The sequence below is a fragment of the Chlamydotis macqueenii genome, chromosome W, assembly GCF_036417535.1.
Source record: "Chlamydotis macqueenii isolate bChlMac1 chromosome W, bChlMac1.mat, whole genome shotgun sequence".
NCBI lineage: Eukaryota > Metazoa > Chordata > Aves > Otidiformes > Otididae > Chlamydotis > Chlamydotis macqueenii.
Window position 1 is genome coordinate 50,942,240 of NC_141592.1, and position 27,957 is coordinate 50,970,196.

Genomic DNA, 27,957 nt, shown 5'->3' on the forward strand with positions numbered 1-27,957 from the left:
ATCATTACCCCTCTAGAAACATTAGCTCTTGAATAGTTAAAAAAAAATAGACAGAAGTCCATCTTTACTGATCCCCAAAAGTTCCATCTTTTGTAGTTTTAGCACTCAGCACTCGTGGTTGCTGCTGTTTTACACAGAGTTGCCGTCCTACCGGTATCTGGCAGGTCAACCAAACATGTTCTGAAAGGCTTACCCGCAGATGATACAGACAGGGATCCACTTGTTTACTGCTCCTGTGAAGACATAAGCGTATCCCTTCCCCAATGTTATAAGAGGGAACGGTCCTTCCACTTATACAAAGCTCGACTCAGACAGGAGTATCTGTTAACCATGTCAGGGGCGGGGGGGTGGGGGCGCCTGGCGGGGGCTGTGGCCCCGGGCATATAGGAGGAAAGAAAACTAAAACCCGAGGTTTAAGACAAGAATAGGGAGGGATCCTTAAAGCCACCGCTACAGGCAAAACAGACCATCACTAAAACAAAGCAGGACAATGAAAAAAGGAACAAGACAACCTCCCCCCACCCCTCCCTCTTCCCGGGCTTAACACCATCTCCACCTCCCTCCCCTGCCCCCTGAGCGGGACAGGGATGGGGGGCGGGAAGAGGGAATGGGGGTTACAGACAGTTAATCACGCGCCGCTTTATTGATATCAGTGGTTTAACTGCTGCACCTACAGCAGCAGCCATGACTGTAACCTTTTGTTGTTCTAACATTCACTCGGCAGCTTCCAGTAGTTGCCCTGTACTAGATCCTTTTGGCAGCACACTAAGGGCTCTCTTAGTTTTTTCATTAGCATTATTAAAGGCAAGCATATCTAAGAACTTTGCTTTCATGTCATCATCCAGATCAGGGTGAGCCATAATTGCAGTGTGCAACCAATCAATAAATTTCCCATATGGTTCTGTGGGACCTTGCCTTACTGACGTAAAGGCAGGTCCAGACTTTTCATCGTACACCCTAGCAAGCGCTCTATAAGCCAAATCTTGGCCCAGTTGTAACACTTCAGTAGCAAATTGCGCTTGCCAATCAGATCGTGTGTAGGGTCCCGCTCCCATCAGCATTTGAGTTTGCACCCCAAATAATGGATCACCCTGTTGTCGAGGCGTTGCAGGTGCCCTATCACAAGCAGTCTGCCAGTGCTGAAAGAACTGCAGCTGCTGTGACAGTAGCAAAAGCATCTGGACAATCATTCCAATATCATAAGGAGTTAACAACTGTGACAAAAAAATATGCTGCAACACAGATTGAGTATATGATGATTTTAGCCCATACTGAGTAACTGCACTTTTAGCTTCCTTCAATATTTTCCAGTCTAATGCTTCCCACACACTTCTCCCAGTATTATTGGTCACAACTGGAAATGCCATGGGCAAAGGCTTTCCTTCTATCAAAGCATCTCGAATCACCTCTTACCACCACGCTATCGGATTCAAATCCCCAGCCCCTCCCGCCGGCGTCCCTTGTAAAGGTGCAAAAAGACTGATCTCACCCGAGGCTCCGTTTGGAACGAATAGGTTGGACGCTGGCAGGTCTCAATGTGGCACAGGCGAAGGAGTTGACAAGTTTCCCAGCAACGCTTCTAGGCGAACCTCTAGGGCTTCCAGCCTTTTTAGCGTCTCTTGCAGCTGTGCGTCCTTCAAGCCGGATGAATGTTCATCCCCCTCTTCCTCACGCCGTGGTGGCGGGGAAGAAGGTGGTAACGGGGGATAAACCGGAGCTGTTGGTGCCGGCGAAAAGGCTCGTGACTCTGAGCCTGCACTGGCGCAGCGTGGCAGGGTGCCTGGCGGTGGTACATCTGATGGTGGTGAAAAGTCTTCAGCAGTTTTTCCCTCTGGTGCCCACATATCTATAGTTATAGGGGCTGTGGCTGCATTTCCTGGAGTCCTTGCTGGGGCTCGAACTCCCCCACCCTCAGCATGAGCTGGGGCGGCGGCAGGGCTCATTGGACCCGAGAACAGTATGCTAGTAGCGGAGGTGGACCCGCCGGCTGGAGTTAAGGCCGCAAAAGCAGATGCGGCAACTGAACGTTCGGCTTTCATGCTTATCAATGTTTCATTAATTAGCCTCCACACGGTGGAGAGTTTGCTCGCCTCCTTTGATCCTTTACTTATTTCATCCCACAGCTCTTTTCCTATCTTTTCCAATGTCGGGAGTTCAAAAGCATCATCAACTCTGGAGATTAATTCCCTTTTCTTTGCCCACTGCAGCAAAGCTTCTAGGACGGCCGAGTCATAACTCAGTCCTCTCATAGAGAGCATATGTTGGAGGAGCTTAACCACTGCTGACTCCTCTTTGGTCAGTGTGGACCCCATCTCCTCCCCGGCCGCTCGCCTGGCCAAGACGAGATTCCCTCCGTACCTTTTGTACCTTTTTGCGCTATAGCGACTTCCCGAGTGCCGGGGCACCACTCGCCTTCAACCGGCTTCCACCCCCTCTTCCTTTCCTATTCCGGTTCCGTCGGAATGTCCAATGCCGATCTGAGGGTCCCTGTTCGGGCGCCACCTGTTGACGCGGAAGTCACGGACACTGCTGACGACCAATATGATCAAGCAAATGCCAATTTATTGTTGATACATCCCGGTTAATATAGCCCTTCTAATTCCGTATCATGCGCAAGCTCTCTACTAATTGGCTAACTATATCATGCATGCGCTCCTAGCTAAAATATGATTCGTTAAGTCTCTTTGTTCACGCGCACGGCTCTCTCCACCTGCACCCTGCTTCACTTTCAGCCCCCAGTCACATATGCCAGCTGTTTTCCTTCTTCTCAAGGTTGCTTCGTTTACTTTCTCACAGGAAGCTTCATTACTCTCTCACAGGCGGCCTCATTATTTTCTCACAGGTGGCTTCAGTACTTTCTTACAGGCAGCTTCAGTACTTTCTCACAAGCAGCTTCAGTGATGTCCTTGAGGCCTGCTACTCACAAACATAACAATTCCATTCGGTCTGGATTGTTCACTAAGTGCCCCTGGTACTCCAGGTATCCAACATCTCAGGATCTTTTTTTACATCTTATTCACTTCTCATCTCCTTTCCACTTCTTGCAGCCGGGCTGGACCGAGTCAGGCCCAGTCGGCTGCCTGGCGAGAGGCCAGAGGGTGAGGCCTGCAAGGCCCATGAGGCCTGCGCCTCCCCCTCTGCGCCTCTGCCCCCGCTCAGCTTTTTCACATCTTCTCTCCTCTCTTTTTTTTTTCCTGTTTTCCCCGTCTTAAATACGTTATCGCAGAGGCGTTATCACGGGACATTCTGCTACCAATTGGCTCGGCCTTGGCCAGCAGTGGGTCCGCTCTAGGCCTGGCCAAGTCCCCTGAACAAAGGGGAGCGACTTCTAGCAGTTTCCTACAGAAGCTACCACCTTAGGCCCCCCCTCACTAAACAAAACCACGACATTCCACCCCTCGCCTCTGCGAATTACGTATTTAAGAATTATAATTAAAATATGCACAAATCAACAGAAAAGAAAAAAGAATTCCCCGCACCAAGAATCAAAATAATATCCTCAAAAAACCAACAGTGGATATACCATGCAATTTACACACAATTCACCACTTGTCCCTTCACCACAATCAGAACATAAATTTCCCCTAATCATTTTGCTCTTTTGTCAAGTTCAATCCCTGTTTTGCCCGTTACTGCTCCCAATTAAACTCAATCCTTATCTCAAATTCCTCGAGCCCCACGTTGGTCGCCAAAATAACTGTCGTAGTTCAGCCTCGATCAGACCAGACTACGCAGTCTCTCTCTCACTCCCCCCACCTACGAGAGAACAGGGAGAGAAAATATAAGGAAAAACGGCTCGAGGTTTGAGATAAGGACAGGGAGAAATCCTTAAAGTTACCATCACGGGCAAAACAGACTCGACTTGGGGAAAACTATTCATTTATTACTACAAACAGCAGGAGAATGAGACAGAGAACAAGATAACCTCCCCCCACCCCTCCCTCTTCCTGAGCTTAACATTATCTCTACTACCTTCCCCTCCCGAGCGGCACAGGGGGGAAGAGGGAATGGGGGTTGCAGTCAGTTCATCATACGTTGTTTCACGCCGCTGCTTCATGGTTGGGGAAGAACTCCTCACATTCCTCCCCTGCTCCATCGTGGGGTCCCACCCCTACGCCACAGTCCTTCGTGGAACTGCTCCGGCGTGGGTCATCTCTTCCACGGGTGCAGTCCCTCCAGAACAGCTGTCCCAGCGGGCCCTCCACGGGCCACAGCTGCCTTCAGGCATCCACCTCCCCCGGTACGGGGTCCTTCACGGGCTCCAAGTGGATCTCTGCTCCTCCGTGGACCTCCATGGGCTGCAGGGGAACAACCTGCTCCACCATGGTCGTCACCACAGGCTGCAGGGGAATCTTGGCCAGGAGCCGCATTACTCCTCCCCCTCCTTCTGAACTGACCTTGGCGTCTGCAGCCGTTCCTCACAACAGGCTGGTAGATGTCTCTCAGGATCTTTTTTTACATCTTATTCACTTTTCATCTCCTTTCCACTTCTTGCAGCCGGGCTGGACCGAGTCGGGCCCAGTCGGCTGCCTGGCGAGAGGCCAGAGGGTGAGGCCTGCAAGGCCCATGAGGCCTGCGCCTCCCCCTCTGCGCCTCTGCCTCCGCTCAGCTTCTTCACATCTTCTCTTCTCTCTTTTTTTTTTCTGTTTTCCCCTTCTTAAATACGTTATTGCAGAGGTGCTATCACGGGACATTCTGCTACCAATTGGCTCGGCCTTGGCCAGCAGCATGTCCGCCCTAGGCCCGGCCGAGTCCACTGAACAAAGGGGAGCGACTTCTAGCAGTTTCCTACAGAAGCTACCACCTTAGGCCCCCCCTCACTAAACAAAACCATGACATTGATCCATCCCAAGTAAAACACCACGACGCTTTGGCCATATATTGGAATCGAGATAGTATGGTCATAGTCCATACTGAATCCCATCTAACTGTTTCTTTTGCATCACATTTCCATTCCCTGATCATTTGAGTTACGTTTCCTGCCATCAAGCTACTGGTAATAGTAACAGGATTCAATAATCTTTCACAATCTGCGCCATGTTCTGAATTAGTCAGATTCATTGTTAAAATTCCCCATGGAATGGATTCACCAATTGCCCTTGGTATGGGTAAGCATGCAGTAATCTGTGTCACATTCTGTAAATTGGCAAATTCTTTGATCAATCCTACCATCAAATTTTCCTCTTGGGATTTCTTTGGGAGGTATATCACCTGTTCATCACCTGTCTCTTTTGTCAACTCAGTTTGTAGTTCAGTTACAATCTTTGACCAAACTCCCACTAATATCACTCCCCAGATCAGAATCCATTTACCCAGAATCTCAAGACAATACTTAGACATGTTTCAGAGTCAATTTCAGTGTTTCAGGATTTCTGTTCACAATTTTCGAAGATGATGGAGCTTTCTTCACCCGAGTATAGTGGATCCATGCATCTGACCCAGCAATTTTGATAGCAGTGAAAGTCATAGAATCACAGAATGGTTAGGGTTGGAAGGGTCCTTCAAAGGTCATCTAGTCCAACCCCCCTGCAAGGAGCAGGGACATCCCCAACTAGATCAGGTTGCTCAGAGCCTCATCCAACCTGGCCTTGAACGCTTCCAGGGATGGGGCCTCTACCACCTTTCTGGGCAACCTGTTCCAGTGTTCTATAACTCGCATTGTAAAAATTTTTTTCCTAATTTCTAATCTAAATCTAGCCCCCTCTATTTTAAAACCATTACCCCTCGTCCTATTGCAACAGGCCCTACTAAACAGCCTTTCCCCATCTTTCTTGTAGGCCCCCTTGAGGTACTGGAAGACCGCTATCAGGTCTCCCCGGAGCCTCCTCTTCTCCAGGCTGAACAGCCCCAACTCTCTCAGCCTGTCCTCATAAGAGAGGTGCTCCAGCCCTTTTATCATCTTCGTGGCCCTCCTCTGGACCCTCTCCAACTGGTCCATGTCCTTCTTGTGTTGGGGGCTCCAGAACTGGACACAGTACTCCAGGTGGGGTCTCACCAGGGCAGAGTAGAGGGGCAGAATCACCTCCCTCGACCTGCTGGCCACACTCCTCTTGATGCAGCCCAGGATGCAGTTGGCCTTCTGGGCCGCAAGGGCGCATTGCCTGCTCATGTTAAGCTTCTCATCCACCAGCACTCCCAAGTCCTTCTCCTCAGGGCTGCTCTCAAGCCATTCCCCGCCCAGCCTGTATTTGTGCCTGGGATTGCCATGACCCAGGTGCAGGACCTTGCACTTGGCCTGGTTGAACTTCATGAGGTTGGCACGGGCCCACCTCTCCAGCCTGTCAAGGTCCCTCTGGATGGCATCCCTCCCTTCCAGCGTGTCGACGGCACCACACATAAGCCACACCTGAAAAGGTCCTTTCCAGCATTCCTGAAGTGGATCAGAAGTCCATGTCTTTACATAGACGTAGTCACCTGGTTGGAAATCATGTACTGGATTCTCCAAAGATAGAGATCTGTTCCAGATAATTGCACTTTGGAGTGCAGCTAAGGTTTTTCCTAAAAAAAAAGCAAATAGTTATATATATCTTGTTTCCCTTTCACATGCATATTCAAATTTGGTTCTGGAGATTTGTAAGGTTTCCCATATAATAGTTCATAGGGACTAATTGATGTCCCACTTTTTGGTTGAACTCGGATTCGTAAAAGGGCCAGTGGAAGTGCTTGAGGCCGCTTCAAATTAGTTTCTTGGCATATTTTGCTAATTTGCCTTTTCAATGTTTGATTCATCCGTTCCACCTTCCCACTAGACTGTGGTCTCCAAGGTGTATGCAAATCCCAGGTAATTCCCAAAATTTTACTAACACCTTGGACCACCTCTGCAACAAAATGGGGACCTCTGTCAGAAGAGATTCCAAATCTCAGAATAATCTCTTGCAGCAACCATTTAATAACCTCTTTTGCCTGATTGGTGCGACAAGGAAAGGCTTCTGGCCATCCTGTAAAAGTATCAACCCCTACCAGAATGTACTGATACTCATTTTGTCGAGGCACTCTTTTGCACTTCCTGATTGATGTGCTTTACAGTGCATGATTGCTACTGCAGTTGGTTTTGGACTGCTTGCAGCAGATGCAAAATTTCCTCTTTATATTTAATGTCAGATCCTTGTGAGGATAATAATCCTCTCTCTTTCCACAAAATCCCATGAACATGTACCACACCAAATGCATATTTTGAATCAGTCCAAATATTCACTCTCTTTCCTTCACTTAATTCCAAGGCTTTTGTTAAAGCTACTAGTTCCACTTTCTGAGCTCAAGTGGTGCTGGGCAAAGCATTCGCTTCTGTAACAGATTTCTCAGTTGTTACCGCATATCCTGCGTAGCGAGTCCCATTTTCAACAAAACTGCTACCATCTGTGTACAGCTCCCAGTCCGGATTGTCCAAAGGTATGTCCTTCATATCCTCTCGACTGGAATACACATATTCGATGGTGGCTAAGCACTCATGTTCCAGTTGCCCTTCTTCCTGTACAGAACTCAAAAAGTCTGCAGGATTAATCAAGTTAGTGGTTTTTAAGATTACATCATCTTGTTCCATCAAAACCACCTGATACTTCATCATTCTGCTCGGGGATAGCCAATGGCCCCCTTTTTGTTTCAACACTGATATCACCATGTGTGGCACATATACCACCATCATTCTTCCCAGAGTCAGTTTCCGAGCCTCTTGTATTAGCATCACAGTAGCTGCAACCGCTCTTAGACAGGCAGGCCATCCTTTACTTACAAAGTCCAGTTGTTTGGAAAAATATCCAACCGGTCACTTCCAACTTCCCACCTTTTGTGTCAGCACTCCCAGTGCAATATGTTGTCTCTTGTATACAAATAGCTGAAAGTCCTTGGTCAAATCCAGAAGTCCCAAGGCTGGTGCTGTCATCAACGCTCATTTCAAATTTAGGAAGGCTCTTTGTTGATCTGGACCCCATTCAAATGGTGGACCTTTAAGAGCTTCATATAATGGCTTAACCAACAGACCATAGTACATTATCCACAGCCGACACCACCCAGCCATTCCCAAAAAGGTTCTCAGTTCATGAATATTTCTTGGCTCTGGGATACTAAAAATAGCTTCTTTGCAATCTGTCCCCAGCTGTCTTTGCCCTTTTGAAACTTCTAAACCCAGGTATATCACAGTCTGTTTTGCTATCTGGGCCTTTTGTTCAGGAAACTTTGTATTCGCTTAGTCCCAAAAAGTTTAAAAGATCAATTGTTACCTTTATACACGCTGATCTTTCTTCCGTCGCTATCAGTATGTCGTCTACATACTGTAGGAGTAAATATCCAGGTTTAAGGCCTTCTTGCTTCCACATTTCCAGTTCTTTTGCTAATTGGTTTCTAAAAATTGTTGGACTGTTCTTAAATCCTTATGGTAATCTCGTCCATGTCAATTGTGTTTTTCGTCCTGTGTGAGGATTTTCCCACTTGAAAGCAAACAATTTTCGGCTTCCTTCTTCCAGAGGTATACAAAAGAAAGCATCTTTTAAATCAAGCACTGTAAACCACTGATGATTCTCTCTTAAAGCTGTTAAGAGTGTATATGGATTGGCCACTACAGGATATATGTCTTTCACTATCTGATTTATTGCCCTCAAGTCCTGCACTAATTGTACTCCCCGATGGCTTTTTCACTGGTAAAATTGGAGTATTATATTCAGATTCACATTCCTCCAGAATTCCATATTCCAGAAATTTATCAATTAATTTCTTGATTCCCACCCTGGCCTCAGGTTTAATTGGATATTGTTTTAATCTCACTGGCTTCACATTTTCTTTCAAGTCTACCTTTACAGGATGGGCTGCTTTAGATTTTCCAGGTATCTCTGTGTTCCAAACTATAGGTATCACAGCATCACCAATTTCTTGTGGAATTTCCTGAATTTTAACCTTTTCCTGTATCATCAATACTTGGCCTGGTTGAACTTCATGAGGTTGGCATGGGCCCACCTCTCCAGCCTGTCAAGGTCCCTCTGGATGGCATCCCTCCCTTCCAGCGAGTCGACGGCACCACACAACTTGGTGTCATCGGCAAACTTGCTGAGGGTGCACTCTATCCCACTGCCCATGTCGCCGACAAAGATGTTGAACAGGGCCGGGCCCAACACGGACCCCTGAGGGATGCCACTCGTGACCGGTCTCCACATGGACATTGAGCCGTTGACCACCACTCTCTGAGTGCGGCCATCCAGCCAACTCCTTATCCACCGAGTGGTCCGTCCATCAAACCCATGCCTCTCTAGTTTAGAGAGAAGGATGTTGTGTGGGACAGTGTCAAAAGCTTTGCACAAGTCCAGGTAGATGATGTCTGTTGCTCGTCCTTGTCCATCGATGCCGTCACCCCATCATAGAAGGCCACCAAATTGGTCAAGCAACTTTGCACTTGCCACACCAGGTGCAAAGATTGAAGCAGCAATAATTTCACCTGGTTTCCAAAACTCTATATTATCTTGGCAATCAGATTCAAGGCTATGTGTATTTCGTTTAGGTTTTTATGCTGTCCAGATTTTGATGTGTTAGTGCTTGTATGATTATACCATGTTGTATCATTGCAATGTATATGTCTAAAAGCATTTACAATCATTACCCCTCTAGTAACATTAGCTCCTGAATAGTTAAAAAAAAAAATAGACAGAAGTCCATATTTACCGATCCCAAAAGTTCCATCTCTTGTAGTTCAGCACTCAGCGCTCACGGCTGCTGTTGTTTTACACAGAGTTGCCGTCCCACCGGTATCTGGCAGGTCAACCAAGCATGTTCTAAAAAGGGTTATTTGATGATGATACAGACAAACAAATGGTGTCCTGTCCTGTGGCATTAGCCATAGTTACCCACACATTTCTTCTTTCTGTGAATGATGTCCATGGGGCTGCCACACAGCTTGTTAACAATCCAATGAACGCAAGGCAGCTTGGAGCGCTGGTCGTACCCATCGTGCAGGGATCCACTTTTTTTACTGCTCCTGTAGAGACACAAGCATATCCTTTTCCCCACATTATAAGAGGAAATGGTCCTTCCCAATTACCTGTTTCCAGATTCTTAACCATCACTGGAGCTTGCCCTCGGATGGCCTCATGCACAGTAGATGATCCAAAATGTTTCTGTATTGGGGAAGAATTGTCACTCCATTGATTTAGAAAATTGAGCACATACATTGCTTTTGCTAGCTTTTTGTTTGCAGATGTTCCTTCCTTTTTTTTTTTTGAAACTGTTCATACAACAAAAGATTATTAATTTCCTTTAACATTGTCCATTCAGTGCATTGTATTACATTGACCACATAGGCAGATTCAGAGACAATACTGAGGGATTAATCTTTCCACTTATACAAAGCTCGTACCACCACTGCAAGTTCTACAATTTGGGTTGAACCTTCTACCAATTGTACGTCATGATGCCACTTATCATTTTTCTTCCACACAATTACAGATTTGTGCGTTTTTCCTGATCCATCTGTAAATATTGTCAAGGCATTTTTTATGGGAGTGCAACTTAAATGAGTTGCTGGATACAACATTAATTCTCTTAAAAATGGCAGCATTGGTTGCTTAGGCAAATGAATGGAAATATATAGCAAAACTGTTTGTAATGCCTTCTGGAGTTAGTCTCCTAGGAGAGGTTAAATCTGAGTCTCCCTTACGTATTTGGAATAGTGGAGAAAGCAATTCTGTAGAGGCCTAATACCAGGCATACCCAGTTGATAGCTCCCAGCAATTTCTGCAAATCGTTTAAAGTAAACACTGTTTGACAAATTTTTAACTTTTGCGGCCTAATTATTTTTTCCATAATTTGTCAGCCGAGATACTGCTAGGGACATACCTTTTGAATTTTTTCTTGAGCAATAACCAATTTAAATCGGGATAATGCACTGGTGATATCATTAAGAACTCTGTCCACCAGAGACTCATCGGGTGCTGCAATTAAGAAATCATTCATATAATGATAAACGAGGCTATTCCTATGCAAGCGCCTTACTGGTGCTATGGCCTGTGTGACGTACCATTGGTAGATGGTTGGACTATTTTTCATACCCTGCAGAAGTACCGTCCAGTGATATTGCTGATTAGGTTCTCCCATATTGATTGAAGACACAGAAAATGCGAATCGTGGAGCATCCTCAGGATGTAAAAGCATAGTGAAAAAAAACAAAACCAATCTTTTAAATGAATAATGATAATATTCCAGTCTCGAGATATCATTGAAGGAGATGGTAACCCCTGTTGCAAAGGTCCCATATCCTCAATTACTGAATTTACTGCCCTTAAATCCTGTAAGAGTCGTCATTTACCCGATTTGTCTGTATTACAAACACAGGTGTATTCTAGGAACTGTCTGTTGGCTTTGTATGTCCAAGTTGTAATCGCTCGTCAACTAACTCATTCAAATGGTGCAGCTTTTTTCTTGCTAAAGGCCACTGGTCAACTCAGACGGGAGTATCTGTAACCATGGCAGGTTTTTTTGTTGTTGGTGGTTTTTTTTTTCTTTTCTTTTTTTTTTTTTTGGGTAAGCTGCCCCCGCCCTGCCGGATGTGTGTGTGTGGGGGGGGTGTGGCGCCTGGCGGCGGCCGCAAAAAACAGGAAAATATCCTTAAAGCCACTGCCACAGGCAAAACAGACTCGACCTGGGGAAAACCACTCATCTATTACTAAAACCAAAGCAGGACAATGAGAAAGGGAACAAGACAACCTCTCCCCACCCCTCCCTCTGCCCGGTCTCAACACCATCTTCCTACCTCCTTCCCTCGCCACCTGAGCAGGACAGGGTGGGGGAGGAAGGGAATAGGGGCCACAGTCAGCCAATCACATGTTACCTTATGCTGCAGTTTACTAAGAGGAAATCTACAATAATAACAAAATATAAGAACATTAATATATATAAAATGAACAATGTACTATTTCTCTCCAAATGACCAATATTCTGTCTGTTTTTTTGGCCCAACTTCCTGCACCTGCTCGTTAACGAGACTTGGAAAGCCAGACAGTGTCCTTGGTCTCATTAACAACAACCCTGATCATCAGAGTGTTTTTATCAACATTCTTCACATACAAAATCCAAAGCTACTGAGAGGAAAATTAACTCCATCCCTGCTGAAACCAAGACAGTATTCACCCCTTATTTCATACCATCTACTTCATGCTTATACGCACCCACACACAGACTGCTTATACCTGCCTAGGAAATTTTTTACTTTCCTCCGGCCTATAATCTGTTAATTTCTCTGTTTGCGCTGCCTATCCGTTTCCTATTAAAGATCTTATAACTTAACACTGTGCCTTGTACGCAATAGTATCAATCTGGATGTATCACTTGTTCTAACGGGGTCGACCTGTGACACTGCACACACCAGAACACTCAGCTGTAGCACAAATATAAATCAGCTGGAATAAGCTTACGTCCACACCAACAACACTGAACAGTAGAATATGCTACGTGGGCGGACACCCAAGTCAACAAGCTCTTCAGGTCAGTGTTATTAATAGCACAGTTCTGTTCCTCTAACATTTTTGTTAGACTCGTTAAAACTGATTTATGTTCCTTTGAAGAAGTGCTTCTCGTCGTTCTGGTCTCGGGGACCGCGGCTCTATCACCCGCCGCTTTTATCCTTGGTCTCGTGGACTGCGGCTCTTTACCCGCCGCTCTCTCCCGGTCTCGTGGACCACGGCTCTTAAACCGCCACTTTATCCTTGGTCTCAGGGACCGCGTCTCTTACCTCCGCTGCTTTATCCTTGGTCTTGGGGACCGCGTCTCTTACCTCCGCCGCTTGCAACTCTTGTCTCCGTTGCTTTTTCGTTCAGCCCGGGCTGCCACCAGTTGCTGTCTTTCCGTGAATCAAGGTCCCTGTTCGGGCGCCATATGTTGCAATAAGTGCACGGACTCCATGGATGGTGTACCGGAGACCTTTATTGTCCATCAGCCTAAGTCTTTTATATCTTTTCTCAGTTACACGCGGAATGCACACGCTTAATCATCTAATTCAATTGGTAGCAATATACTGTTCACGCGCCTTAAACTTCATTTGGATTGGTTATAGATTTTTAGTTGTCTTTACTATTTTTGCCTTTGGTATTTACTTATCTTGTTCTAATTGCTGGTTTTTGTTATTGAGCAAGTGGTGTTCAAGGACATAGCTCAAATTCTTCAATATCAGACAGCTGTGCTGCACTGTCTGTTCCCACAAGAATAATGTGTAGAAAGGGGTTGTGACAGCACCTGTTATTCTGTCTGCTCCTCCACATTTGAGACTGATAGTGAGTTAGAAAATTCCTTTGATCCAGGCCTGAAAAAGAAGCTGGATTTTTTCCCACTCTGCCCTGATAATTTGCAAAAAGGTCGCTCTTCAGCTAATTTAGTAGCTCTGGTGATGACCACAGAATTGGTCAATTGGTGGAAAGATGTTTGGAGGCAAGCCGCTATGGAAGGGGACATAGAATTGTTCAAGGCTCTGGCCATGCCTGTGATACTGCGGCCCAATGGCCCCCCTCAGTGGGAAGGGTTTCAATTTGGGCTAGTAAAAGAAATCTGACCTAGTGTAAAGGAGGAGGGACTTAATTTGCTATATATGAGGGGGTTAATTCAATCAATCATTAATACAACTCTAATGCTACCCAATGATTGTCGTACATTGGTGCAAATTGTCCTTACCCCCACCCAAAGAATGTTATGGCAGCAATCGCGGAGAGACCACTGTGAAGGAGTGTCGCTTGAGAATTTGAACTGGCAGCTGGGTGACCCTTTGTATGCTGTTGGGGGTTGATGTATTAATGGGAGAGGGTGTGTTTATGCTACATGATGCACAGTTGCGAATCATCCGTGAAGCTTTAGTACAGAGTCAGAATGCTGCTTTACGGGCCCTTTTAACCCTCCCTGATGAGAGTGGTACCTGTGACAAAGTCCTTTGCAACCATAAAACAAGAGGCTACAGAGCCCTATATGAAGTTCATAGATTGTTTGAATGAGGCTTTAGAATGCCAGGTAGATCATGCAGAAGCTCGATCTATATTGTTAAAACACCTGGCAGTTGCTAATGCAAACCAAAATTGTAAAAGGCTATTGTCCTCTTTAATGGCAACAAATCCTGGTGCCTCAATAGTTCAAATGATAGAGGCGTGTAATGTGGTAGGGATGCATGGATGGCAAATGCCTCAAGCATTTGCTGCTTGTCAACTGGGTGCATCCCGACCTCAAATATGTTATAGCTGCGGGCAGCCAGGGCATTTGCAAAGGGACTGCCCTAGAATATATCCTCCATATAAGAAAGGGAGACATTATGTGAACAATGGCAGAAAAGGAACATGTTATGGTTGTGGACAGCCAGAGCATCTGCAAAGGGACTGCCCTAGAAGTCCCAAAATATACCCTCCATGTAACAAGGGGAGATGTTATGTGGAATACCATAACTCAAAATTTGCCCGTAATCAGGGAAACCACAAGCTGAGCACCGCAGGGAGGCGTGCGCAGACAACACATGCTCCCCGGAACACTCCTCAGGAACCACACGTGTGGATGGGCATAAGCGAGTTAAAACCCTCAACTCAGGCCCCCCAGGAAGCGCAGGGCTGGACCTGTCCACCTCCCAGCCTGTATATTTAGGAAACTCTAAACCTGTAGCTGTACTGACTGGCGTATATGGCCCAATAGGAAATGGATGTCATGCCCTCTTGTTAGGAAGATCGTCAACTACAATGCAAGGACTCTTCATATTACCAGGCGTTATTGATTCTGACTATACAGGGGAAATAAAAATTATGTTATGGACACCACAGCCACCATGTTTCATACCATCCGGAGTTAAATTGGTGCAGTTAATACGTTTTAAGGACAGCCTAAACACTGAAATGCCTGCTTCTAGGGGAGAGCGTGGGAACCGGGGGTTTGGATCAACAGGTAGCCCCGAGATATACTGGACTCAACAGATAGTGAGTAGCCGCCCTATGCTGTGATGCACTGTTACAAAAGGAAGTGATCAAATTGTAATTGATGGATTGACACTGGAGCTGACATAGCAATAATGGCTAAATGGGACTGGCCATCCATTTGGGGGGCTGGGATGGCAGTAACTACGGTAACAGTAGGAGGAGGAGTTACTGCACCATGACAGAGTGAGGCACTGATACATGTTAATGGCCCAGATAATCGTGTGGGCACTGTGTGGCCTTTGATACTACCCATTCCTGTTACTTCATGGGGTAGGGATCTTCTTGCTCAATGGGGAATGTCGTTGCAAAGTTTATTGTAATGGCCACTGGTGAAAAGCAGCTTACCCAAAAGCTGACATGGCTTACAGATACCCCTGTCTGGGTTGACCAGTGGTCATTGGCAAAAGAAAAGCTGCATCGTTTGAATGAATTGGTTGATGAGCAATTGAGACTTGGACACATAAGGCCAACACACAGTCCCTGGAATACACCTGTGTTTGTAATACAGAAAAAATTGGGCAAATGGTGACTCTTACAGGATTTAAGGGCAGTGAATAGGGTCATCGGGGATATGGGACCTTTGCAACAAGGGTTACCATCTCCTTCAATGATACCTCGTCACTGGAGTATCACCGTAATTGATTTGAAAGATTGTTTTTTCACTATACCTTTACATCCTGAGGATGCTCCACAATTCGCATTTTCTGTGCCTTCAATCAATATGGGGGAACCTAATCAGCAGTATCATTGGACGGTACTTCCACAAGGTATGAAAAATAATCCAACCATCTGCCAATGGTACGTCGCACAGGCTATAGCACCAGTAAGGTGCTTACATAAGAATAGCCTCGTTTATCATTATATGGATGACATCCTAATTGTGGCACCCGATGATTCTCTGGTAGACAGAATTCTTAATGATATCACCAGTGTATTATCCCAGTTTAAATTGGTTATTGCTCCAGAGAAAATTCAAAAGGTACGTCCTTGGCAATATCTCGGCTGGTGAATTATGGAAAGAACAATTGCACCGCAAAGGTTAAAAATCCCTCAAACAGTGTTTACCTTAAAGGATTTACAGAATTTGCTGGGAACTATCAACTGGATACGCCCGGTATTAGGCATTTCTACAGAGATGCTCTTGCCTCTATTTCAAATGCTTAAGGGGGATATGGATTTAACCTCTCCTAGGAGATTAACTCCAGAAGCACAAACAGCATTACAAACAGTTTTGCAGCAAATCCAGGTTACCCAAGCTGATCGATGTGACCCCAATTTGCCCTTTAATGTATATGTGTTTGCAGGAAGGATGAAGCCTAAAGCATTATAAGGCCAGCAAGTGGAACAACAGCTTCTGCGAATAGAATGGATCTTTTTATCCCATACAGGCAAAAAGACGCTGACTATTCGGGCAGAGCAATTAGCACAGTTGGTGGTTAAAAGTAGGACTTAGCTTTGCTAATTAACAGGGCAAGATGTACAAGAGCTGTACTTGCCATTCACAATGGAACAGTTGAATTGGCTATGGCAGTTTAGCAACCATTTTAACTATGCCATGGCGGGATTCACAGGGCAGATATGTATTCATTGGCCTAAGCAACCTATGCTGCAATTTTTAGGAGATCTAAGGTTGTATCCAGCGACTCATCAAAGTTACACTCCCATAGAAAACACCCTGACAGTATTTACAGATGGATCAGGAAAAATGCACAAATCTGTAATTGTTTGGAAGCAGGATGGTGAGTGGCATCATGATGTACAATTGGTAGAAGGTTCAACTCAAATCGTAGAACTTGAAGCAGTAGTACAAGCTTTGTATAAGTGGAAAGATGAATCGCTCAATATTGTTTCCGATTCTGCCTATGTGGTCAATGTAATACAACGTGTGGAATGGGCAATGTTAAGGGAAATAGGTGACCCTTTGATGTAGAACCCGTTTCAACAGCTATTATCAGCATTACAAGTGCAGGATCATCCTTACTTTATTGTACATCTGAGAGCTCACACTTCGCTTCCAGGACCTGTTACAGAAGGTAACATGAGAGCAGATGCTCTCACTAATGTGGCCCTCGTTCCAAATACACTTATGCAGGCCAAGCTGTCCCATGAGTTTTATCATCAAAACTGTACAGCCCTTCAGTGACAATTAAAGTTGACAAGGGAACAAGCTCGGGCAATTGTGTGTTCCTGTAGCAGTTGCCAAAACACAATTATGCCACCTTTATATGGGGTTAATCCGCACGGTTTGTACTCTCAAGAATTATGGCAATCTGATATAACTCATGTCCCATCATTTGGCCGACACAAATATGTACATGTAACTATTGACACCCATTCCAGCTTATTGTTTGCCTCTGCTCATACAGGAGAATGTGCTCGAGATGTTTGCCAACATTGGACGTCAGCGTTTGCTTTCATGGGGGTTCCCATGCATGTAAAAACAGATAATGGGCCAGCTTCTCGCGCAGTCCAAACCTTCCTTGCTCTTTGGGGCATTGAGCATGTTACTGGTATTCTGCATAACCCCACTGGACAGGCCATCATTGAACGTGCCCATGGCACACTTAAAAATATGCTGTTAAAACAAGAAGGGAGAATGGAAGGGAAATCTGCAAACAAAAAGTTAGCAAAAGCAATGTATGTGCTCAATTTTCTAAATCGATGGAGTGACAATTCTTCCCCAATACAGAAACATTTTGGATCATCTACTGTACATGAGGCCATCTGAGGGCAAGCTCCGGTGATGGTTAAGAACCTGGGAAAAGGTAACTGGGAAGGACCATTCCCTCTTATAATGTGGGGAAAAGGATATGCTTGTGTCTCTACAGGGGCAGTAAACAAGTGGATCCCTGCACGATGGGTACAACCAGTGCTCCAAGCTGCCTTGCATTCATCAGAGTGTTAACAAGCTGTATGGCAGCTCCATGGACATCAGTTATGGAAGGAAGATCTATTTTTTTTAAACTAATCAGGAGCTAATGTTACCAGAGGAGTAATGATTGTAACATATATACATTGCAATGATAGTGTGGTGTAATCATGCGAGCATGAACATCAAAATCCAGCAATACTCCAATGGACCTCTACTTTACAAAACAGGACCGCTGTTAGCTGGTGAGCACATACTTGACAGGCCTTGTTGCATGCGCTGGCCAAAGTTATGGTTGTTAGGATTTTGCTGCATGACTGGAATTGTTATATTTGTAGTATGGATTATATTACTCTTGGAAAGAACTGTTACTGGTCATGGCATGTATTCTCCCTTGTATTTTATGATATCTCTGTACTGTGAAAACAAGAATGGGGAATTGTTGGGGGCGATGAATATCAGAAGCCCTGGGATTGAAAAATAAGGGACTTTCTAAGAGAAGCAAAATTGAGGACACCTGGTCGTGGGGAAGAAGATAAGGGACACCTGGTGGTAGTTATAGGATCTATGGGTATAAAAGCATGGAAACAGTAAGAATAGGGGGCTTTCTGCCTAGCTTTTAGTAGAGTCTGAGGCTTTGATTGAGACTTTGCTCTACCTGTACTATACTTTAACAACTGGAATATGCTCTAAACAACTATGCACTGACAGGTGGGGAATGTTATAATGATTCTTATGATATCTGATGATTATGTATTAGTGTTTTGAGAGTTATTAATGATTATGCATGAAATCACTAAATATATTTTGTCCAGATTTCCAGTCCTGCATGCATGCTAGGTGGAAGCATCCCCTGTGCATCTGGTGCCACAATAAGTAATGCTTGGTTCTTAATGTTACATTGGTCTTAAGGAGTTTGATTCCTGATTTTGGTGATGCTCCTAAAAGCATTCCTTAAGATAAGTGTTAATTAGCAGTAGTGATGGCTGCTGTAATTGTGACAAAAAAATATGAATTGATTTACTTAAAGTTTTTACAGTGGCAGGTATATTAGTGTAGTAAGAGGCAGCAGGCATTTTTTTAAACGGTATTAATGGAATTGTTAATGGCATTGTTTAATATTAAGAGTATGGGAAGTATTAGTAAGATTTGTACATATCTTGGAAGGTGGCCCCAGGGTGCTTTAGAGGTGATTTACAAGTTGGTAATTGTTGCTTCAATGCTGGTTTTTTTTGAAGTCTGTATGCATGTGTTGCGGTGTATGGGACTTGAATGATATACAGTATTGCATTTGGGGTTTTAAACTTTTTTTGGTGACGGGATTGACTTTATCTGTAGAACAGTGTTATTGTCTTTTTGGTACCAAAACAAACTCTTTTGTAAAATATGGGAAAACACATATCTTCTATGTCTACCTCAATGGTAGGGGAAATATTAATGAAGTCTCCACTGGGATGTGTTCTTAAACATTGGGAGGATATAAGGGGAGACCCAATGACTAGAAAAAAAAAGAAAAATTGATACAATATTTTACAGTTGATGTTATCTTGTAGAAGGGAAGGAAAGTGAGATGTGGTCCCGTATGTTGATTTGTTCTTTACTTTGGAAAAATCATCCTGAGTGGCAGAAAGATTGTGGATATGTCTCCAAGGATCCGATGGCTTTGGCATTAGAAAAAAAAAAGAAAAAGGTTGAAAAGATCTTGTTCTGCTTGTAGCATAGGGAAGTGGTGTTTAAAATGTGGAACTGAAGAGGAAGACATAGAATTCATGTGTTAAATTTATTTATGTGTTAAATTTTTGTGTTGTTGCAGGTTTAACAAATGAAACAGAAAAAGGGGCCAGAACACCAAACCCCTGGTGGGAAGGAATGGAAGTCTTGGATATTATATTATCTTGCTTGTTAGAGGTTAGTCTAGCATGTTTGGGGTAATTAAGAAAGGTGGTAGAACAATGGTAGGTCCCAAACACCACCTGTAAAAATAGGCCCTGAGCCATCACTTTGGAGCCAGAAAGTTTCAAGGACAGCGTGACCTTGTGCTTAAGACCATATATGGAGATTTCAAGGAGCAGTTTGACCAGCAAATTCGAGGAGGGGGTGTTCTGACGACCACCAAGACCACCAAAAGACCCTCGGCTCAAAAGACTGAGCATGCGCAAGTGGGTGGGGAAATATTATAATGATTTCTTGGAAAGTTACTGTTTGTGTATAATATTTCTTGGAAATCTAGTGAATATGTATAACAGGTGTGTATTTAACCTGTGCTGTTGGATTGAACAGGTGCACATGCTAGGTGGAGTGATCCCCCTTGTGCCCAGTGCTGCAATAAAGGAATGCCTGCTTCTTAACTTCTCATTGTTGTTAAGGAGTTTTATTCTGGATTTCAGTAACAGAAGTAGTACAGTAACATACACTGTTTGAGCAGAATATGACCCTTGTCTTCCAGGATAAATTACAATATCAAACACAGATAACCAAAAGTATTTTCCTGAGAATTTTCTCTGTTGTTTAGAACTTGAAGTCCAAGCTATTAACAACATTCATTTATTGCTAATGAGCTTAATATCTATCCACTCTGTTTTTCTTGTTTTCCAAGAGTAGAGACAGTTTTTTTTTCTGTTACTTGTAAAGGTATAGGGTTTGTGAACTAGCTTGTTGGTCTTCTCCCTTCCCCTCAAAATTAATGAAACATGACCCCTTTTACACACATACACACCCATTTCTCAGTTTTGTAATCATTGCCATCAAATCTCAGAAGAGTAGTAGTATGGCTTACTTTTTTATTTTTTTTTTTCAGAGAGTAAGACTGCTATCTCTCAAAGGGCTTGGCTGTGAGAGGCTGTTTGTTTTAAGCCATTCAGAAATTCCTTAGTAAGATTAATGTCTAGTGTCCCTATCTTGACAGGAATTGACAAGCTTTTTATGCACTGTGTAGTCTGTCTATTATATTAAGTGAAATTACTTGTTTACTTTGAAAATTATTTAGGATTATTCCTTAAGTATAAATATGTACTTGTTCACAGATATATCTTTTAAAACAAAATTGAGCAGGTGTTTTGGTTTGGTTTAGTGAGGGGAGGCTACAGTGATGGCTTCTGTAGGAAACTGCTAGAAGTTGTTGCCCTTTGTTCAGTGGACTCGGCCGGGCCTAGGGTGGACCTGCTGCTGGCCAAGGCCAAGCCAATTGGTAGCAAAATGTTCCTTGATAATGCCTTTGTGATAACATATTTAAGAAGGGGAAAACAGGAGAAAAGAAAAAAAGAGAAGATGTGAAGGAGCGGAGTGGGGGCAGAGAGGGGGAGGCACGGGCCTTGTGGGCCTTGCAGCTCTTACCCTCTGGCCTCCCACCAGGCAGCTGTCTGGACCTGAGGAGTTCTTCCCCTGACCATGAAGCAGTGGCATAAAACAATGTATGTGATGAACTGACCATAACCCCCATTCCCTCTTCCCCACTGTGCTGCTTGGGGTGGGGGGAGGTGGTAGAGATAATGTTAAGCCTGGGAAGAGGGAGGGGTGGGGGGAGGTTATCTTGTTCTCTGTCTCATTATCCTGCATTGTTTTTAATAATAAACAAATAGTTTTCCCCAGGTTGAGTCTGTTTTGCTTGTAATGGTAACTAAGGATTTTCTCCCTGTCCTTATCTCAAACCTCGAGCTGTTTTTCTTATATTATCTCCCCCTATTCTCTCAGAGGGTGGGGGGAGTGAGAGAGAGACTGCGTAGTCTGGTCCCAATCAGAGCTAAACTATGACAGCAGGCACAAGCTAAGTTAAAAGAATATCATATCTAAGAATGTACTTTTTTTCTCTTAATACTGAGTTTTTTAAAAATACTATTTTTCTTTCCTTGCAGCATTAAAATGCATGAAAAGAGAAATACAAAGGAAAATGAAGAAAAAAAAAACCACCTAAAGGAGCTGTACCAGCATACCTCCTGAACAGAGGGGGCAAGTCCTGGGCTAAGGTTTTCTGTAACATGATCAAACAGAAAATAAAAGAAAGCTGTAATAAAATTCAGTTACTTACTATTACTTGTGACAATGACCTCTTTGTTGCTGATGCTCAGGTGACTTACAGCCTACAAGTGATACAGGGAATTAACTGTCAGCTAAGTATTGCTTGATATAGGGGACTAACTGTCTGCTAGAGAATGCCTAACAATCCTGTTTGCCTTGAAACTCACTTAAGCTTATCAGGGACTGGTATTTGTCAAGGACTAATATGTCTAGCAAAGGATGGAATGTTAGTTCCAGCACAAATTTGGTCAGAAGTTGGGAAACTGCTGAAATTACCAAGGGAAAAGAGAGCATGGGTGAATGACTAAAGTTCATCTAGAGGAAGATAAGACCCCTGAAGAAGTAAACTACCACCAGAGACAGATCTGAAATGCTTACGCAAGTGTTTTTTAATAACCCCACCTCACTTATGCATATGTCTGTATTGTGCAATCCTATGAATATGTATACCTGCACCGTATAAATTTTTGGTAAAATGTGTTGTTGGTGTGCGTGCTTTTGGAGGAGCGATCCCCCACGCACCCGGTGCTGAATAAACATGCCTGCTTTATAACTCTTTCCAAGTTGTAGAGTTTGATCCATGTGTCACAAGGAAAGTCTAAATTGTACAGAACTTGAAACCTTGAATAATTGAACAATCTAGGACTAAGTAATGTCCTGGTTTAACTGCAGTCAGCAATTGAGTACCACACAGCTGCTCAGTAACCCTCCCCAGGGGATGGGGGAGGGAATGGGTAAGATAAGTTAACTTGGGTGTTGAGATAAAGATAGTTTGTGAGGATAATAAAGGAAAATATGATAATATGTATATTAAAATACTTCTAATAATAGGAAAACAATAGGAATAATAATGAAAATTTAAAAGAAGCTAATTATGCTTTTTTTTTTACCACCCACTGACTGATACAGCTCATCTTGAGCAGCAGTTGCAGAAAGAAAAACAAAAAAAAACACCACCAAAAAAAAACCCCAAAACAAACCTGTAAACAATCCTGGAACAACTCTAAACAGTGGGAGAAAAAAGAGCCAGCTCACTAGCCCACCCTCACTTAAGTATTGAGTGTGACATTTATGGCACAGAATACTCTCTTTGGCCAGTTTGGGTCAACTGTTCTGGCTATATCCCTCCCAGTTCCATGTACCTGCATATTAATGAAACCTGGGAAGCCCCACAGTGACCTTGGTCTTTTTAGCAAGAACTAGCAACATCAGTGTTTTTATCAACATTCTTTGCATATGAAATCCAAAACACACCAGCTACTGAGAGGAAAATTAACTCCATCTCTGCCAAAACCTGGACAAGTAAGCATATGCAATATCTTGATCTTTCATAACTTTAAATGCTAGTTAAAATAAGTAGCTATGAGTTGTATAATAAGTATGATCTACCACTACTCTGTAGGGAGGTTTTATTTTATGCTTTAGTTGTCCCCCTTCACGTAGTAGTGCTGCATGTAAGACTATTGACTTTTTCCTATTTCCCCTTCTTAGGGGAAATGGGAGGCTCCTGCGCCAAAGATCCGTACACAAGGAGAAACAGAGGTTTTAAGTGATTTGTGCAGGAAAGAGAAAGAAGGCCTGGAAGAGAATGGTTACAAAAGTTTGTTTTATTGGAGATAGCTTTACTAGGAAACCTCCTAAATATGAACAATTAGTTTGACCAATGATAATGTTCTCGAGACTTAAAGAGCATTTAAGTAATAATTCTTTTGACTTACTGCTTTGGGTTCTTGTGGTAAGGAAACTTTCTTCTACGATAATGCACTTGATTACTACTGGTGTAGAACATTCTTATTAGTTTCCTTTCAGAAATCTAAACTTATAATCGGCTGAGGGTGGGGATATGCCCCTGCAGTTAAAATCTGCATTGAAATATCTCAACTCTTACTCCCGTAACTCGGATGATGCTAGTAAGTTAAAGCTACAAGCTGTCAAATTAGCATGGGAAGATCTTTAGCAGAGGCACTTTAAATAACTCTTATAATTGTAGGCTTCTGTCTTTTTCAGGCTGCTGTGACTTTGTCAGCTGCAGAAGCCAACTCTGTTCTAGGATTCCAGAACTTCCTCCTTGTGGCTTGTTAAATAAGCTTGAAGCACAGAGGTGACTGTATGCAAGGGAAATGCTGTGCCTCTAGCCTGGCCTATTCTTACATGGCTGAAGGAACAATGTGTGGGCTCTAGCTGCCTGGCGGTGCACAGGAAGAAAAATTAAATTCACTAAGATAGTGTAGGTTTTTCTATAAATACCTGTTTCTGTTTCCTTACAGGAATCAACAGAATCACTATACAGGCTGCCTGTTGGATCAGACCTCATTACTATTTTGACAGTCATCTTACACAGAAACCTTGGATAGATTTTTATTGACACAGAAAAAGTTATGGTACTTGGTGGTAAAGTCCCATTTACAAAGCACAGGTCACTAGATAGAAAGTGTTATAAGAGGTGGATATTAAATATTTTACAGCATGTGAGAGGTTTTTCAGTTTTACAAGAATAAAGGAAAAACTTCTAGTCTTAAAAACCAGTAGCACTGTTAAATGCTTTACCGTAAACTCCTAATTTCTTCATGGAACAGAAGCCATCTGAGGTAGCAAGTATTCTTCTTGTACTACTATTAAAAACTGGTATCCTGAAAATATACATAGAAAGCTTTATCTTGTCATGAATCAGGTTTTTAAACAAATCTGGCATTCTGTAGTAGGCAGATAGCATTCTGTATTCTAGGTTGTTTCATTCTTCCCAGTCTCTTAAAACATATAAAGCTGAGGACACAATGCTATAAGTGTTAAGCTAGATTAGTTGTGAGGACTTAAAGCAAATATTAACTCATTCTAACACTCCTTATGCAACAGGGCTTACATTTCAAAGAAGGCACATGTGACACATCCTGAACTTAAAGCTACTTTTTTGCCTACCTATCCTTGGTGTAAAAAAGAATCCTCCTCCTTTGTATACAATACTGGGTGTAATTACCAAAGGTACCATCATCGAGGTGAACATGAGTGAGCTTGGCCTTGTGACAGAAGGGGGCAAAGTTATCTGGGATAAGTAGTTAAACTAGCTCTACTGCAGAACTACTTTTAAAAGTTTTAAGTCTTCATTGTCTGATGTATTGTTAAGACCATATCCTATAAATTGTCATAATTGGTTCATTGTTAAATGTTAAGTTTGAGCTGTAGAAGAAGCAATTCCTAGGCAGCTCTATAAATGCAAGTTTTAGTTTTAATCTTAGGCTTTCAGTTCACAATTTCAAAATCAAATTAGGTGAAGTTCAGAAAAAAAGACTTAACTTGCTTGCCTATGTCTTCCATTAAGCAGCACTACAAGTCTATAAAGACCTAACTGTGTAAGCTATGAAAAATTGTATTATGTTTTCAGTGGAAGTTCTGTATAGAAATATCTTCATAGGATGAGATGGACTTCTTAAAACAGTAAGGTTGACTTGAACTATAGCAGAACCTATGACTAGATATGAGGAAGAAATTTTTTACGATGAAGGTGGTAGAACACTGGAACAAAGAGGCGGTTGATGCCCCATCCCTGGAAACATTCAAGGCCAGGTTGGATGGGGCTCTGAGCAACCTAATCTAGTTGAAGATGTCCCTGCTCCTTGCAGGGGAGTTGGGCTAGATGACCTTTGAAGGTCCCTTCCAAACCAAAGCATTCTATGATTCTACGATATATATTTTTAATGTACCTATAACTCTAAATGATACATTTATAAAAATAGCCTGAATAATATATTTTGAGAATCTAAGTTTGCAGCTCAGCAGCAAGTACATCTAGATTTCAAAATGCATTTCAGTTTTGGAACAGAATTTTTCCCAGACTTCTAAGGTGACTTGTGGATTGAACTTGCAAACATAAAAATTATAATTTATTATATAAACTATATAAGCTACTTCAAGCTTTTATATACATTTCATTCTCTTTTCTCTTTAGGGAAATATGCACAAGTAACAGTCCAGAAAATGATGGTTATATTAATGCAGTTCTACTTGTCTAAGTTGTGTTTGATACTAAGCATTGGACGTGGGCTCCTGCAAAATCAGTGCAGTTTCAACAAGTTTGCAAGATCTCTGAAACCTTCAACTATTCAAGAACATTGACCCCACAAGCTGGTGAGGAACTTAAATGTGCCAAAAATGACTGCTCAGATGTTTTTATATTAGAATCACAGATTCATAGAATAGTTTGGGTTGGAAGGTCCATCTGTCAAATCTATCTCTCTGTAGTTGAGAGACAAGGATGTAATGCAGGACAGTGTCAAATGCTTTGAGCAAGTCCAGGTAGATGACATTAGTTGGGCGTCCCTTCTTGATTTGCCCTTAGCGAAGCCATGTTGGCTGTCACCAATCACCTCCTTGCTTTCCATGTGCCTTGGCATGGTTTCCAGGAGAATCTGCTCCATGACCTTGCCAGACACAGAGGTGAGGCTGACTGGCCTGTAGTTGCCCAGGTCTTCCTTGTTCCCCTTTTTAAAAATGGAGGTTATGTTCCCCCTCTTCCAGTTGGCAGGAACCTCACCAGACTGCCACAATTTCTCAATTACAATGGCCAGTGGCTTGGCAACTTCATCCGCAAGTTCCCTGAGGACCCGCGGATGCATCTCATCAGGTCCCATAGACTTGTGCACCTTCAGGTTCCTCAGATGTTCCCGAACCTCCTCTTCCACTACAGTGGGCGGTTCTTCATTCTCCCAGTCCCTGCCTTTGTGGCTTTGCCTTCTGTGACTTGAGCGGTGTGGCTAGAGCATTTGCCAGTTGTCGTAGTTCAGCCCCAATCGGGACCAGACTACGCAGTCTCTCTCTCACTCCCCCCACCCTCCGAGAGAATAGGGGGAGATGATATAAGAAAAACAGCTCGAGGTTTGAGATAAGAACAGGGAGAAATCCTTAAAGTTGCCGTTATGGGCAAAACAGACTCAACTTGGGGAAAACTATTCATTTATTTCTAAAACTAGCAGGAGAATGAGACAGGGAACAAGATAACCTCCCCCCACCCCTCCCTCTTCCCGGGCTTAACATTATCTCTACTACCTCCACCCCCACCGAGTGGCACAGAGGGGGAAGAGGGAATGAGGGTTATGGTCAGTTCATCACGCGTTGTTTTATGCAGCTGTTTCATGGTCAGGGGAAGAACTTCTCGCATTCCTCCCTTGCTCCAGCGTGGGGTCCCTCCCATGGGCCACAGTTCTTTGTGAAACTGCTCCCAGGTGGGTCATTTCTTCCACGGGGTGCAGTCTCTCCAAAATAGCTGCCCCAGCAGGCCCTCCACAGGCCACAGCCTCCTTCAGGCCTCCACCTGCCCTGATGTGGGGTCCTCCACAGGCTGCAGATGGATCTCTGCTCCTCCGTGGACCTCCATGGGCTGCAGGGGGACAACCTGCTCCACCATGGTCATCACCACAGGCTGCAAGGGAATCTTGGCCAGGAGCAGCATTACTCTTCCCCCTCCTTCTGAACTGACCTTGGCATCTGCAGCTATTCCTCTCACAAGAAAAATTCTTCACAACAGGCTGGCAGATGCCTCTCAGGATCTTTTCATATCTCATTCTCATCTCATCTCCTTTCCACTTCTTGCAGCTAGGCTGGGCTGAGTCGGGCCCAGTCGGCTGCCCAGCGGGAGGCCAGAGGGTGAGGGCTGCAAGGCCCACAAGGCTCGTGTCTCCCCCTCTCTGCTCCCACTCAGCTCCTTCACATCTCTCTTTTTTTTTTTTTTTTTTTTTTTGTTTTGTTTTGTTTTGTTTTGTTTTGTTTTGTTTTCCGCTTCTTAAATACCCCCCTCACTAAACAAAACCAGAACACCAGTGAAGACTGAGGCAAAAAAGTCAATGAGTACCTCAGCCTTCTCCATGTCCCAGGTAATTAGGTCTCCTGTTTCTTTCTGGAAAGGGCCCACATTTTCCCTGGTCTTCCTTTTGTCCCTGACATACCTGTAGAAGCTTTTCTTGTTGTCCTTGATGTCCCTGGACAGATTTAATTCTGTCAGGGCTTTAGCCTTCCTTACCTGATCTCTGTCTGCTTGGACAAACTCTCTGTATTCCTCATACCCGTATTTATTACATTTGATCAACTGAACACTGTCCAAATAAAGTGATTCAATTTTCATGTTTTGCTAACGTGGTATGGATTTGATCTAAACCTTCTTGGTGTTTTTAC

At 43.7% G+C, this 27,957-nt stretch overlaps 1 protein-coding gene across 1 annotated transcript in view; it reads left to right on the forward strand.

Moving 5' to 3' along the window:
- Nucleotides 1-25,822, forward strand: part of LOC147596791 (ribosome biogenesis protein NSA2 homolog) — a 41,866-nt gene extending 16,044 nt beyond the window's left edge. The window contains 7 exon segments of the mRNA XM_086769645.1: nt 21,633-21,684; nt 21,687-21,845; nt 23,287-23,342; nt 23,344-23,466; nt 24,649-24,700; nt 24,702-24,844; nt 25,739-25,822. Coding sequence (XP_086625771.1) covers nt 21,633-21,684; nt 21,687-21,845; nt 23,287-23,342; nt 23,344-23,466; nt 24,649-24,700; nt 24,702-24,844; nt 25,739-25,802 — 649 coding nt within the window. The 3' untranslated portion in view covers nt 25,803-25,822.
- Nucleotides 25,823-27,957: the final 2,135 nt, after the last annotated feature.